The sequence below is a fragment of the Pantherophis guttatus genome, chromosome 3, assembly GCF_059756535.1.
Source record: "Pantherophis guttatus breed Tessera chromosome 3, ASM5975653v1, whole genome shotgun sequence".
Taxonomy (NCBI): domain Eukaryota; kingdom Metazoa; phylum Chordata; class Lepidosauria; order Squamata; family Colubridae; genus Pantherophis; species Pantherophis guttatus.
Window position 1 is genome coordinate 94,814,017 of NC_142065.1, and position 14,707 is coordinate 94,828,723.

The following is a 14,707-nucleotide window of genomic DNA, read 5'->3' on the forward strand; positions in this document are numbered from 1 at the left end:
GACAATGGATAAGATGAAGGATGAACTAGACTTTGTGGCAAGGGCAATATTGTGTTGTTAAGGAGAATTATTCATTTATTTATTTATTTATTTATTTTACTTCAAATTTATATAGCACCCTTCTCCCTAGGGACTCAGGGCGGTATACAGCCAAGTAAAAACACATAAATACATAATACATAATATATAAATTAAGAACAGATTAAAAGGAAATATCTCAATTTGGCCCAAAATTTAAAAAGACAAACGAATTTAAAATCATTTAAAAGGATTTGTTAGGCCAGCCCGGCTTGTTGAAAAAGGAAAGTTTTAAGGGCACGGCGGAAGGCACGGAGGTCTTGGATTCTCCTTATCTCTAGGGGCAGTTGATTCCAGAGGATGGGAGCCCCCACAGAGAAGGCCCTCCCCCTGGGGGTCACCAGCCTGCATTGCTTGGCTGATGGCACCCCGAGGAGGCCCTCTCTGTGGGAGCACACGGGTCAATGGGAGGTCGTCGGTGGCAGAAGGCGGTCTCGAAGATAACTAGGTCCTATGCCATGGAGCGCTTTAAAGGTGGTAACCAACACCTTGAAGTGCACCTGGAAGACCACTGGGAGCCAGTGCAGCTAGCGCAGGAGCGGTGTTATGCGGGAGCGCCATACATCTCTTGTAATTACCCGTGCGGCTGCATTCTGGACCAGTTGGAGCCTCTGGGTGCTCCTCAAGGGGAGCCCCATGTAGAGAGCATTGCAGTAGTCCAGGTGAGAGGTGACGAGGGCATGAGTGACTGTGCACATGGAATCCCGATCAAGAAAGGGGCGCAACTGGTGAATCAGGTGAACCTGACAAAAGGTCCCCCTGGCAACAGCTGTCAGATGTTCCTCCAAGGACAGCTGCGTATCCAGGAGGACACCCAGATTGCACGCCCTCTCCACGGAGGCCAAAGACTCGTCCCCGATAGTCAGCGATGGAGTCAGCTGACTATATCAGGATGCTGGGAACCACAGCCACTCGGTCTTGGAAGGGTTGAGCTTTAGCCTGTTCCTCCCCATCCAGATCCGTACAGCCTCCAGGCACTGGGCCATCACATCAAGGGCATCGCTGGGGTGGCCTGGGGTGGAGATGTACAGCTGGGTGTCATCAGCGTACTGGTGGTATCTCACCCCAAAGCCACGGATGATCTCGCCCAGCGGCTTCACATAAATGTTGAACAGAAAGGGCGAGAGGACCGACCCTTGTGGCACTCCACAAATGAGAGGCCTCGAGGTCGACCTCTGCCCCCCTGTCAACACAAACTGCGACCGGTCGGAGAAAAAGGAGGAGAACCACCGTAACACGGTGCCTCCCATCGACCATGGTCGATGGTATCAAAAGCCGCTGAGAGATCTAATAGGACCAGAACAGAGGAGCAACCCCTGTCCCGAGCCCTCCAGAGATCATCAACCAACGTGACCAATGCCGTTTCCGTGCTGTGCCCAGGCCTGAAACCCGACTGGAACAGATCTAGATAGGACGTTTCCTCCAGGAATTGTGGAAACTGTCGTGCGACCACACTCTCAACAACCTTCTCCACGAAGCGAAGGTTGGAGACAGGACGGTAGTTAGCCAATACTGCTGGGTCCAGGGAGGGCTTCTTGAGGAGAGGCCTCACCACCGCCTCTTTCAAGGCAGCGGGGAAGTGACCCTCACTCAATGAAGCGTTGATAATTCCCTGGAGCCAGCCTCGTGTGACCTCCCGGAAAGCCAGTACTAACCAGGAGGTACACGGGTCCAGTAAACATGTGGTCACATTAAGTCTCCCCAAAATCCTGTCCACATCATCAATGGATGTTGCAGAGATATTTACAACAGAGTGTCAGGTCCACCATTATGTCCTGCCATTTGGTTGAAGGAAGGCTTGCTGACATTTTTTGCATGCTTTCACTTTTGCTAAACTGCTTGGGAACCAGGGAAGGGGATTGTCTTCAGAGCTGGAGCAGACTCCCTCACAGCTGGTTCCAGCTTGATTCCAAGGCAATCGTGCCCTGAGAATGACTTGTTACCTGCCTAGCACCTTACCATTCTCAAAACATCTTTGTGGCATCACATTGGTGAACTGGTCGGGGGGGGGGGTGGGTTTTGGGAAAATGGAAGAATTGCTTTGTGCTTTGCATGGGACCTTCATATTCTGCCTGACTTTACTGCAACCACTTTCTCTCAGTAAAAATTCTTTTGATTCAACTCAATATAGTAAACAGTAAAGGCTTTCCTGAGGGACCAGCTGTGCAGGTCCTTACACAGAGACTTGTGAACTTTGCAAATGAGATGCAATTTTTGGGAAAGTTCCCAATTAAAAACCTAAGGAAAGGTTATATTATAAGAACCAAACAAAGGTATTTGATGCTGGACTCAAGTGATAATGACCAGGGTGATTTGTGGTAAATACCAAAACAGACTTTAACAGAGTGTTTTGAACTTTAGCTTTGCTGTTGTTTAAATTGTTTAAAAAAATCATATATGTACTGTATCTCAGGTCAGTTGGATTGCAAATAGATGTACAAGCTTAGAAATTTTGGACCTGCTTTGCAAGGGGAGGGGAGTTTTTATTGTTGCAATAGATTTGTCAGTGTTGAACTAAGGGAATAATATACGTTTTTGTCCTTTTTTTATTTCCTCTTTTTAAAATGTTTGTGTCTGGCTTTGTTTTGTCTCTTTTTGGTTCCTTTGGGATTTTGTATTTTAACCTCTTCAATAAAGAGAAAATTGTAAAAATAAAATAAAATAAAATATAAAATAAAATAAAATAAAATAATACAATAAAATAGTAAAGGAATCCAAGAGCCAATCTTCTATGCTTAGATAAGTTGAGAAGTTTTGCATCATATTTCAACACTCCATCTGTCTGAAATTTTGTTCCATTACAACTTGGCCAACTCAAAATGTCTTTGCAGAAGATTCTGAATTGGGCTGTTTGTTCTTAGCTTGAAAGAAACAACATCATCTCCTACAAGCCAGTCCTTTCTATAGCGGAATCTCACATTGATTATCATTAATATTGTGGTATAACTTAGCTTATTTGATTTTTTACCATTGTTATTGGTAAACTGGGTTGATTTTCTTGGTAGTGGAACAGAGGGAAACCAATGGATAAATTACCTCCCTTGAGAAGATCTACTTTCTTTTCTCTTTTTTAGCACCCTGCAGTATCACAAGACAACAGCTAACAAGAAAAAACTTGTTTGTGTTTGGGAATCAAAGAAAAGCTCAGTTTATTCAAAGTGATCATAGCCTGCAGTTTCAGTGCAATGAAGGATATGTCCTCGTGGTTCCATCAGTCAGAAAGTGTGTTGATGGTTACATGGATTTGCCTTTATGTATCTCCGGTAAGCATGCTATCAATATGATGGATTCCTCTGGAATCATAACTAATTAAAATAATTAATATAACAAACATGAACATTTGCTTCTAAAGTCCCATTCTTTTAAACATGATTTACTCTTCAATGACATCATTCACATCTTGATTAGAATTTTAGTAGTTGTAATCTAAAACAAGAACCCTGAAGCACATCAGATTGGGGAAGGATGTTATGATATTTTCCCAAACTCTTGAACTTCAGCTAAGAACTATGATTCCATATGGTTGAAGATATGCATAATATTGGTAGACATAGGAATATGTTTCAAAAATTGCAAAGGTTGTAGCCCCATATTTTGCATGATGAAAAAATCTCTTTTGTTTGAAATTGCTTGGATGAATTAATCATATAGTCATGTTAATATTGATCTGACTGGTATTATTATTTAATTAATAATTCCATAGGTTTGGGTGATGAAGGATATTTTATTATTCTTTGTTTGAAGACATTGAATTTTCAGATTGTTATAATTTTTGTAGCCCTACAAAAGATTAGTTCAGAAGATATTTTTTAAAATTGTCACTCGGCCCCTTCATCGTCATTTATAAGGCCATGGTGGTGTAGTGGTTAAAATGCAGTACTGTTGTAGACAAAATAACGGACTGGGCAAGCTCTTCAATGCAGGCGCCTCTGATTTCCTCCTCCGCTCCCTCCAGCAGCCCCCTTACTTTTCCTGCCTGCTCAGATACACATAACCCGACTGTTTCAGCCCTACATTGCAATAAATCCTCAGCTTTTTTCAACAGGGCTCTCACCCATTGATCAATATATTGAAATTGATCAGGATATTTATCCTGATTCACTGCAATCACTCCCCACAACTTATCCACTGTTTCTTCCCTTAACCATCCCTGAGGGGGAGGGGGTCAGGCCATCTCCCTTTGTGGCCACACATATTTACATAAGAATTTTAATTGATCCTTTGATCCTTTCGGATAGGAAGGGTTGCTAAAATACTTGTCAAAACCTTTTAACATGCATGCCAACGGAGTATTTGGCACGCTCTGAACCCCATCCCTTCTATCACACTGCCGTCGACTCATAGTCCCGGAAACTCACAGCCACTAATGAGAAATGCGACGGCTTAACCACCCACACAACCTGACATGGACTTCATTAGGGTAGCCTACCCCGAGTCCGAGGGAGTGATCAATTCCCTCCTTCTGCTTTCAAATGAAGCAGGTACAATTCTTTTACAATATACTCACTTAAAAACGCTCCCACTCCGTGGATTCCTGGCCAGGAATTTGTTCAGACCACCTTTCCTGCACCGCAGGGTTCTTGGACTCGATCAGAGCACCGTCGGGCCCACAGGGTTATCGCGGCTGTCTCCCGGAGATGTATCTCCGTGGCGCCTGGAGAATGTTCAGGAGCGACCTCCCGATGGTCCCGAGGGGTCGAAACGGTCCTCAGCGAAATATCGCCTTGCACCTAGTCCCGGCGGAGTCGCCAGCTGTTGTAGACAAAATAACGGACTGGGCAAGCTCTTCAATGCAGGAAAGAGTTTATTTGCGCAAGGTTCAAACAGTCCAAAGACAGCTAAGGGTCTGAACGCCGATGGCTTCTTCTGGCCATGTATTTATACAATTTAAAGGCAAAAGTATTACAGAGAGTGATGCATTTCACACGTAGAAGCTACCCTTTAATCTATCTCTAGGAAAGACATAACAGCCCTGTTCCCACAGGCTCAGGTTTTCAGCTCCGGAGCTCAAGACATAACAAAAGGAGATAAGAGGCTAGAAGACGCCTCACAAGCAGTAAAGAGGACAGTAAGGGAAACAGTATTTTCTCTCTGAAATCTACATGACATTTGGGGTACAATAAACATTAAACAACAGAATGTATCTGGTTAGGGTCAGTTTGCCCTTTTACAATTCTGTACCTACGTCAAATACCGTTTGTCATCTCAGCACCTTGGCACGGGAGAGGCACTTCTGTCTTGACCAAAGATTTGGATTTCTAATATTTGAGTTTTATCCCAATATCGAATCTTAGCCTGGCTCAGTACTGCAGGCTATTTCTGCTGATTCTTACCGGCTCAACGTTGACTCAGCCTTCCATCCTTCTGAGATCGGTAAAATGAGGAGCCAGATTGTTGGGAGCAATATGCTGACTCTGTAAACTGCTTAGAGAGGTCTGTAAAGCACTGTGAAGCAGTGTGAATAGCACTGTGAGTTGCTATTGTTATTTGTAGGTGGAAGTCTAAATCTTATGCATTTTCAATCTGATAGAACTATTTCTCCTAAGAAACATATTTATAAAATAATCGGAAAGTGATGTAAATTGAATAAGCAGATAAATTGTTAGCATGTTGTTTAAAATAAGTGAAACAACAAAATATAAAGTTGGAAATGCTCTGGCTCTACATAAGAGGGCCAGAGCATTACAGATCCTGTGTGTATTAATTTACTTTTTTCCAATGGAATGAGCAATTATATAATGCTGATATTATTATGCAGTTATTTATTTATTATTTATTTATTATATTTCTATACTGCCTTTCTCCCGTAGGACTCAAGGCGGTGTACAGTCAAGAAAAATATAGATACACAAACATCACTCTCTTTAATGGAGAGTGTCAGTGTTGCAAGATAGACCCAGACAGGATGAATGATCCGATTAGCTAATTCTAATTTTCTATAGAGTTACATTAATAGAATCCTGCAATCCTAAAGTACATTCCTTCCCCCCTGTGTCCTTTACAGCCCTTGAAACTGGGAGGGTCTCTTCTTATCCACTTGCCCTGACTGTTCCTGGCAAGGACTAAGTTGCCTTTTATTTGATGGTTCCCTTGGCTGCATTTCTTTTCCTTTTGTCCCGAGATTATTTCTACATACTATTACATCATATATTTCTGTCAAGATGTTGATCAATACAGAGCACAATCGATGCTCTATGTATCAATGTATAGCAAAAGAAAAAAAAAAGAGGTCATGAGCATTTGGGTACATTTGTGCTCTATTGAGTTGTAGATTGTGTTTTTATTTGAATTTCACAAATATTTAACTTAATAAGTAAGTTATAAATTATGAAAGAATTCTACTTTAAAATACTAATATTTTTAAACCATTTTTTGGTAATTGTTATTTTAAGGAATGTCAGTAAAACCAGTTTACATTTCCTGGCCTATTGGTTTTTTTCCACGTAATAGAGAGAGGAAAAAACTGCAGTGGTCCACCCAGGACTGAGAACGGAGACATTACTACTTTATCTGAGAAGCAGTACAGATCTGGCTCTTCAGTAGAATTCAGATGCCAAACATATTATGCCATAGGAGGCCAGAACAGATCTTTTTGTAACAATGGGACCTGGACAAAGGTGCCAATTTGCCTTGGTAAGTAGAAAAGAAAATCTTCATTCAATTTTCATAAGCATTTCTAATCATTAAAGTTCACTGCCTTCTTTCTCATTTAATTGGGCTTGCCTGAATCAGCTCTCCTTTATATTCAATTTCATTTCTGTATCTGAGGTGAAGTAGCTAGTCGATGAAAGCTAAATTCTACTATTAGCATTTTGCAATGATAATATGATGCATTTGGATCCTGACAGAATTTCCTTTCTTTTTCATGTCAGATCCCTGTATGATCCCCAGGACTGAACTGGAAAGCCAGAAGATAGAAGTTAAAGATGAAATAGGTGCACCTGAAAATATATTTGTGCAACATGGTCATTCTATTGAGCTCGCCTGTAGAACAGGATATGTCCTGGCAGCAAATTCTTCCAAATCAGCTTTTGTAATCCATTGTGATGGGACACCACCAGTGTTTCCTAAATGCAAAGGTGACTTTAAAAAGCTTAATTTTATAATCCTGCTATCACCAATCCACAGCCAAAGCACTTCAGTTTGAGCCTATTTATCATTAGAGCTGGAATAAACCACAATCATTTACATATGAAAAAGAGCCTTGGTGGCGCAGCAGACTAAAGTGCTATTAAGTAGCACCAGCTGCCTGCAATTACTGCAAGTTCGAATCTCACCAGGCTCAAGGTTGACTCAGCCTTCCATCCTTTTGAGGTAGGTAAAATGAGGACCCGGATTGTGGGGGCAATAAACTGACTTTGTATAAAAAAAGAACACCACTTAGGGGGCCCCGAAAGCCCTACTAAGCAGGTATATTCAAAAGTATGAAGGCTATTGCTTAACGCATTGTAGGCCGCCCTGAGTCTCCAGAGAAGGGCGGCATATAAATTGAACCAATAAATAAACAATAAATAAGTATGTCCTTTAGTGGGGCAGATATTTTTATCTCTCTGAAACCTCCCTGGACTGCACTTTTCCATTCTGCAAGGGCCCAATGGAAACTCTTGGGATGTAGTTGAAATAGGAGAAACCTGAAAGACTGCAGATTGCTGGAGAGGGAGTAGTGCAATGAACAACATACCTGTGACCATTTCATGGCTTAATTATTGCAATAACTGCCACATTGTACCCTTGAAAATTGTTCATCAATGTAAGGTAATATATGCACATAACAATATTTTTATATCATTGAATGGTACAGTAATTTGTTTTGCTGCAGTAAACTCTATACCTGATTTACTATATATTTCTGTTTTTAAGGAATTTATAAACCAAAATCTAAACACCAATACCAAAAGAAATTCCAATCTAGTTGCTAGCAAGAATATAGAAACTTTTTAGTTACTGCTAGAGAACATTGCTTTGCATTTGATCTTGGGACTAGTAGAGTAGTGAATGTCTAATGAGGGACATTTCACAATTTCAGCAGTTCCACCTTTCCCAGAACCAGCAGTTCCACCACAGGTATCAGAAGAACTTCATGGAGATGTTGGTTTGTTTATGCATTCATGCCATTTCTGTACCGTGATTATCCTTGTGGATTCCAGGAAGTTTACAGATATTAAAATAAGCACTAAAATAATACAAAATTCAATAATATGACTAAAATCAAATCATAAGAAAAATGCACTCATATAGACGAAAATGCCTGTGGTTCTACTGGCTTCAGGAAGATCAAGAGAGCGGTTGTCATACTCAATTTAGGGCAGCTGTTTCCAAGGAGGGGAGCTGCAAAGAGAAGATATGATATTACTCCCTGACTAACCTGAAAGCTGGAGACTCTTAGTCGTCTTGCCATCCACGTTAGACAAATTATGGTTATTTGGAAAACTCAGTGTCATACTTGTCATACGCTTGAGCTATAACCAACTTTAAAAGTCATGTCCAGCACTTTGGATTGCACTCAGAGGTACATTGGTAGCCAGTGCAGCTCCTGCAGCAGTGATGTAACATAGCAGAACTAAATGTATACACTGAGCATACAGGATATTGAATTCCAGACCAACTGATGTTTTGATGGTATCCCCAGGGCAATTTCAGGAAGAGCTAATTAATTGTTAAATTACATGCTAAGAAGTTGATATCAACTCTCAGCAATCACAAAGATTGATTTTCTCCAGGAAATCTGCCCCAATCTTCAAATCTTCTAGCAATGCATCCATTGCCACAGTAACTGAATTGTTGTTGGTGATACTCTACCTCAGAGTTATCATTAGAGAATCTATAATATAGATAGAGGGCCGCTTCTAATTCTGAACAGAATTTGAACATAAATGGGACTAGGAACAAGCCCTGCGGGCTCCATCACAGCCTTTGAAAGCCTGATCTCTTTCCCCTGTCGCCAAGAACATCAACAACCTCAGGCAGAAGTGGAACCACTGCAATGTGGAGCTCCTAATTTTACAACCTTGCAGGTGGTTGAAAATGCTAGTGGGATTGACAACAGGACTGAATAGCAAGAAGAGGGGTATTAAATTGTAGTTTTATGTTTCAACTCAAAGCAAAGTAAAGAATAATTATAGGAACTGGCTGAATTTATTTATGATGTTCCAAATAAATAATAGCCAAGAGCTACTAAAAGTAATAAAAGCTCCATTACAAAGAATTTGAAGGCCTGACCTCTTTTCCCTGTCACCATTAACTGAAACTGTAACCTCAGACAGGAGAGGGACTACTACAATGTGGAACCCCTGATTTGTAACCTTGCAGGTGGCTGAAAATCCTACCAGGCTCAACAGTGGGACTAAAAAGTAAGAATGATGGTATCAAGTATGGGGGTATAGGGGTATCAAATTGTAGCTTTTTATTTCAATTGGAAACCAAAGTGAAGGAGGAGAATAATTACAACAACTTTCTGAATTTATTTATTTATTTTATTTATTTATTTATTTTTATTAGATTTATATGCCGCCCTTCTCCGGAGACTCAGGGCGGCTTACAATGCGTTAAGCAATAGCCTTCATACTTTTGTATATTTTATACAAAGTCAGCTTATTGCCCCCACAACTGGGTCCTCAATTTACCTACCTTAGAAAGGATGGAAGGCTGAGTCAACCTTGAGCCTGGGGAGATTCGAACATGCAATAATTGCAGACAGCTGAATGTTAATAACAGGCTTTTAGTCTGTTGAGCTATCCAGATATTTATTTGATCTTTCAAATAAATACAAGGCTACTAAAAGCACTTTTAATCAATATGACTAATTTCACAGTATATTTTAGAACCTAACTGGCAGTTTTAAATTAGTTGTGCCCATCAGTAGGATGTCTATTGATTAATATGTTCTTGTGGTGCTATATAGATATTTAAAATAGTAATATTGTTTTCTGTGCTTATAGAAATCAATGTCTACAATCTGATATGAGTGCACGTTTTCCTTTTTTCATATAATATATGATTTATTTTCTCTAGAAATTACATGCAACTCTCCAAGAATATCTAATGGTACTTTCCGACCTCAAAGAACTATATATCATGATGGGGATCTAATTCGAATTCAGTGTGACAGTGGATTTACTTTTGATCCAGATAATGGAGAAAAGGTGGTTGAATGCACAAAGAATGGATGGTCACCTCCACCAAAATGTATCAGTAAGTAGAACTAGTGTACATTACTATGATTGTAGAATGGCTGATATATTTAACTCTGTACAAGAGTACTTTTTAATACTATTTTACATGATTTTCCAGTTTTCTGCCTGTCAGGGCATTGATTAATCCCATGTTTGTCTCTGGGACAAATCACCTTGGTTTAATTAGAGGATGGATCGTGGCTCCTCCTTGTTGCAATATTCTGAAAAAGAAACGCGAAGAAAAGTTCTCTAATAAAACTCATTTATTTGTTATAAAGAAAATAAAACACCTCACTGACTAAGAAAAGTAATTGCTACATTTTTGAAATAATTCTTGCCGGCTATTTCTCAGCTGGACCTTTCTGGAAAGAGAACAAAGGAAAGAGTGTGTGAAGCAAGTGAAGGAATGCAGACATGCGTAGTAACTTTTGATAACAATTCTTGGCAAGGTACGGAAAGTCTGATAGTCCAGAAATATGAAGCTCAGCTGGTAAATAAAATAACGCAGTGATACTGCCAAAGGGGCATATTTCATCCAGAGCATTTTAACAGTATTTACATATATATAATGTATTTTTCAGAGTATAAGATGCACCTTTTTACCCCCCAAAAGAGGGTGAAAATCTGGGTGTGTCTTATAGTCTGAATCAGAGATGGGTTTCAGCAGGTTCTGACCAGAGAACAGTTCTGGAGAACTGGTCATAGCGAAAATTTTGAGTAGTTCGAAGAACCAGTAGTAAAAATTCTGACTGGCCCCGCCTCTATCTATTCTCTGCTTCCCAAATCCCAGCTGATTGGGAGGAAGTGGGGATTTTGCAGTAACCTTCCCCTGGATTGGGGGCGGAATGGAGATTTTACAGTATACTTCCCCTGCCATGCCTACCAAGCCATGCCCACCAGGCCATGCCATGCCAACCAAGCCATACCCACAGAACTGGTAGTAAAACATTTGAAACCCACCATCAGTCTGAATGTAGCTCTGCCCACCCATCTTCGGATATTTTTGGGCTCCATGTGTCATATTTTTACGTGGTTCCAGGTGGCAGGGATCAGGGCACAGCCTGAGGAACGACCCTCTTTGGGATGGCTTGGGGGGGGCAGCTTCGGCAAACAAGACGGGCCCCATGGTTCGCAGCTGGTCTGCCCTCTGGCTGCCCAGTGGGCAGCTCAGGGCAAACAATGGCCATGATGACTTCACTCCCCAGCAATGTAAGGAGATACTGAACTCTCTCTGTGCCCGGGAGCCGAGCTGAGCGGGAGCCCCTAAAGCGAAATGTCCCTCCTTTCCAGCCACCGCCACCCATTGGCCCAATTCCCCAATGCAATTCACAGAGCCATGTTTCAGGCAGCGGCTGGTTCCCCTGCAATGTGCATCAGGGAACAGGGAATCGTTTTTGGATTCGGGGACGGAATTGCAGCACTGCCACCTGAAAATGCTTTTCTCCCAAATGCACATTGCAGAGCTGTGCGCCCTCCTCCTCCTTCTCAGCAGACTCACCTTCTCTTTCCTCCTGGCCAGATCCACTGCCTGAAACGCAATGCACTTTTTTTGCTTCTGCGTGTCCCATTTTTGGAATCAGGAAGGAAAGCATTTTTGGGTGGCAGACTCGTGATCCCCTTTCTGATTCCAAAAATGGGGCGTGGAATATGGTGGACCCTACAATCTGAGCCTAGGGCCTGGCAATTATAGTCCCAATCATATTATTATTATTATTATTATTATTATTATTATTATTATTATTATTATTATTATTACTATTATTATTATTATTATTATTATTATTATTACTATTATTATTATAGATAAAAAGAGCAACATGTTCAAAATACATATATACAATATATTTTCTGGTTACAGTTCTTTACAGTAATACTCATCATAATCATAATAGTATTTTCTAATGGTAGTTTCATAATAACAGTTCTTTTTCCTCATAACATTAATACATACTAATTAGTAATACTAATCAAAAATAATCAAAATTAATAAATTACAGTAAACAACCATAATAGTGAGATTAATCTTTCTCTTGTAATCTTCGAGATTCTAACTCCAGTTTCTCTTATTTAACTATTATCTATCATAGTTTGTTTTACGTGTTCCTCTTCCATTCTGATAGTTAATAAATAATTATAAAAAATTTCAATCAGTTTATCCTCTGGTCCTGTTAAAATTTGATCCAACTCTGTTGGTTCTTTTAAAAAACCATACATTTTGGCATCTTTATGATATCTAGATTGTATCTGTGGATGCGGCCACCATGCTAAATTTATCCCTTGGTTATTCAATTCCTATTTGTTTTTCAATTCCCCCTTCTCTTTTAAAATGCCTTCCGCCGTGCCCTTAAAACCTTCCTTTTCCAGCAAGCCGGGCTGGCCTAATTTTTAAGTGTTTTTAAGTGTTTTGTTTATTGTTTTTAATTAATGGGGCCAAATTTATATATGTATATTTTAACTGTATTTTAATATTTGTACTTGATGTTTTTACTTGGCTGTTCACCGCCCTGAGTCCTCAGGGAGAAGGGCGGTATACAAATTCAAAATAAAATAAAATAAAATAAAATATCTCTATACGTTACAATTTTTCCCATGTCCATCACATTTGGATATGCTAGTGCCTCCATCGTGTAGAGCCAGACTGGCATTTTCAAGAAATGTTTTTCCTTGATTTTTGCCCATACTGAGAGTAGGGCATTTCTAATGTAGTGTCCCTGAAAGTATTTATGTGCTATATATTTCTCATGCCATAGAAAGGCATGCCAGTTGTAAATCGTGTCCCTACAGTACACCTAATTGTCTATGTCTCAGGATTATCCATTCTTTTAGCAAGGTAAGGGAAGCTGCTTGATAGTATAGTTCCCAGTTTGGCAGCCCAAAACCTCCTCCATTGATAGAGTCTTGCATTAATTTCAACCTAATCCTTGCCTTTCTGCCTTGCCATATAAATTTGGTTACCATTCTATTTAATTCCTTGAAATATTTCCTTTCTAGCTTTATTGGAATTGTTTGGAACAAGTACAACAGTCTCGGTAAGATATTCATTTTGTCCCAGTCTTTAAGAAAGGAAAAGAGATGAAGGAAACTGGTTTTAGGGAAGATAGCACTGATTGAAAAATATTCAGTCAACAATGTATCATTGTATGCTGCCCTCATTGATATTGAAGCCGCTTTTGACTCTGTATTCAGGACCAAATTATGGGAGTAGCTGGAAGTTGCATCAATTGATTATCTCCATTTAGAGGTGTGGAAGTGCACTGATTAAAATTCTCACTGCTCAATGCCAGGTGTTTGAATCTGATCAGCTCGAGGTTAACTCAGCCTTCTGAGGTCAGTAAAAAAAATTTGAAAGGTTTTTCAGTTTTATTTCTTATACACATAATATAAAATGTACATTTTCTTATACATAATTAATCATACATATACATGTATGTTCTTTCCTTAAAGAAAGCATTAAATAAGGCATTTTAATTACATTCGGAATTGCTCTTCTACCCTTTCTTCCCTCATTTTGCAACAAACCTTCTTCTTCTCCTCTTCTTTCCCTTCCCTCCCTCCCTCCTCTCCTCTCCTACTTTCTCCTTCCTCCTCTCCTACCTCATCCTACTTCCCCTTCCTTTCCCCCATTACTCTCTTCTTTTCCCCTTCTCACCTTCTCTCCTACTCCTGTCCCCTACCCTTCCTTCCTCTCCTTTTCCCTTTCTTCCATTCCTCTCCCTCCCTCTCCTCTTCCTACCCTCTACTCCTCTACTCCTCTCTCCTTTCTATCTTCTTTGCTGTGGGATATTCTTCTTGTTTGGTATCCGAGCATCTCCTGTATTCTAATAGTATACACTTTCTTTCAATTTCTTTTCAGATTTATTCTATCAGTGCTATCATCATAATTGTACATTTATTCTTATTATCTTCTTTCTTTTCCCCCCCTCCCATCCCCCTTTTTCATTTACTCAGGTGTCATCTGGGTTTCTATTTCTTTTTTATCCTCTCCCTCGTTTAACTTTCTATTATCTAAATAATTTATCTATCCTCTTATCTTCATATTTTTTTTCTAACAGGAGTGAAATGCTCCCGGTTCGGACTGGATCACCCGATCTAGTAGCGATGGAGGTGGGTGGTTTGGAGAACCGGTAGCAAAAATCCCTCCCCCCCCATTGCCCAGCTGAGCTGCGCAATCATCAGAGGCTTTTTTTTTAATTTTTAAAAGCATTTTTTCTACAACCTCTTTGGCCTTTTAAAAGTTAAAAAAAAAAGCCTCTGATGATTGGGCAGCTCAGCTGGGATCATCAGAGACTTTTAAAAGCATTTTTTCTACAACCTCTTCGGCCGAAGAGGTTATAGAAAAAATGTTTTTAAAAGGAAAAAATGCCTCTGCTGATCAGGCAAGTCAGCTGGGATTGTCAGAGGCTTTAAAAAAAAGCGAGAAAGCCTCTGCCGATCAGACAAGTCAGCTAGGATCGTCA

At 40.1% G+C, this 14,707-nt stretch overlaps 1 protein-coding gene across 2 annotated transcripts in view; it reads left to right on the top strand.

Annotated features, from left to right (window-relative positions):
• Positions 1 to 14,707, top strand: part of LOC132711447 (complement factor H-like) — a 67,729-nt gene that overhangs the window by 8,747 nt on the left and 44,275 nt on the right. For both annotated transcript variants that reach the window (XM_060690378.2, XM_060690376.2), the window contains exons 3-6: positions 3,153 to 3,341; positions 6,529 to 6,711; positions 6,951 to 7,157; positions 10,090 to 10,269. In XM_060690378.2, coding sequence (XP_060546361.2) covers positions 3,153 to 3,341; positions 6,529 to 6,711; positions 6,951 to 7,157; positions 10,090 to 10,269 — 759 coding nt within the window. The remainder of the gene's footprint in view (positions 1 to 3,152; positions 3,342 to 6,528; positions 6,712 to 6,950; positions 7,158 to 10,089; positions 10,270 to 14,707) is intronic.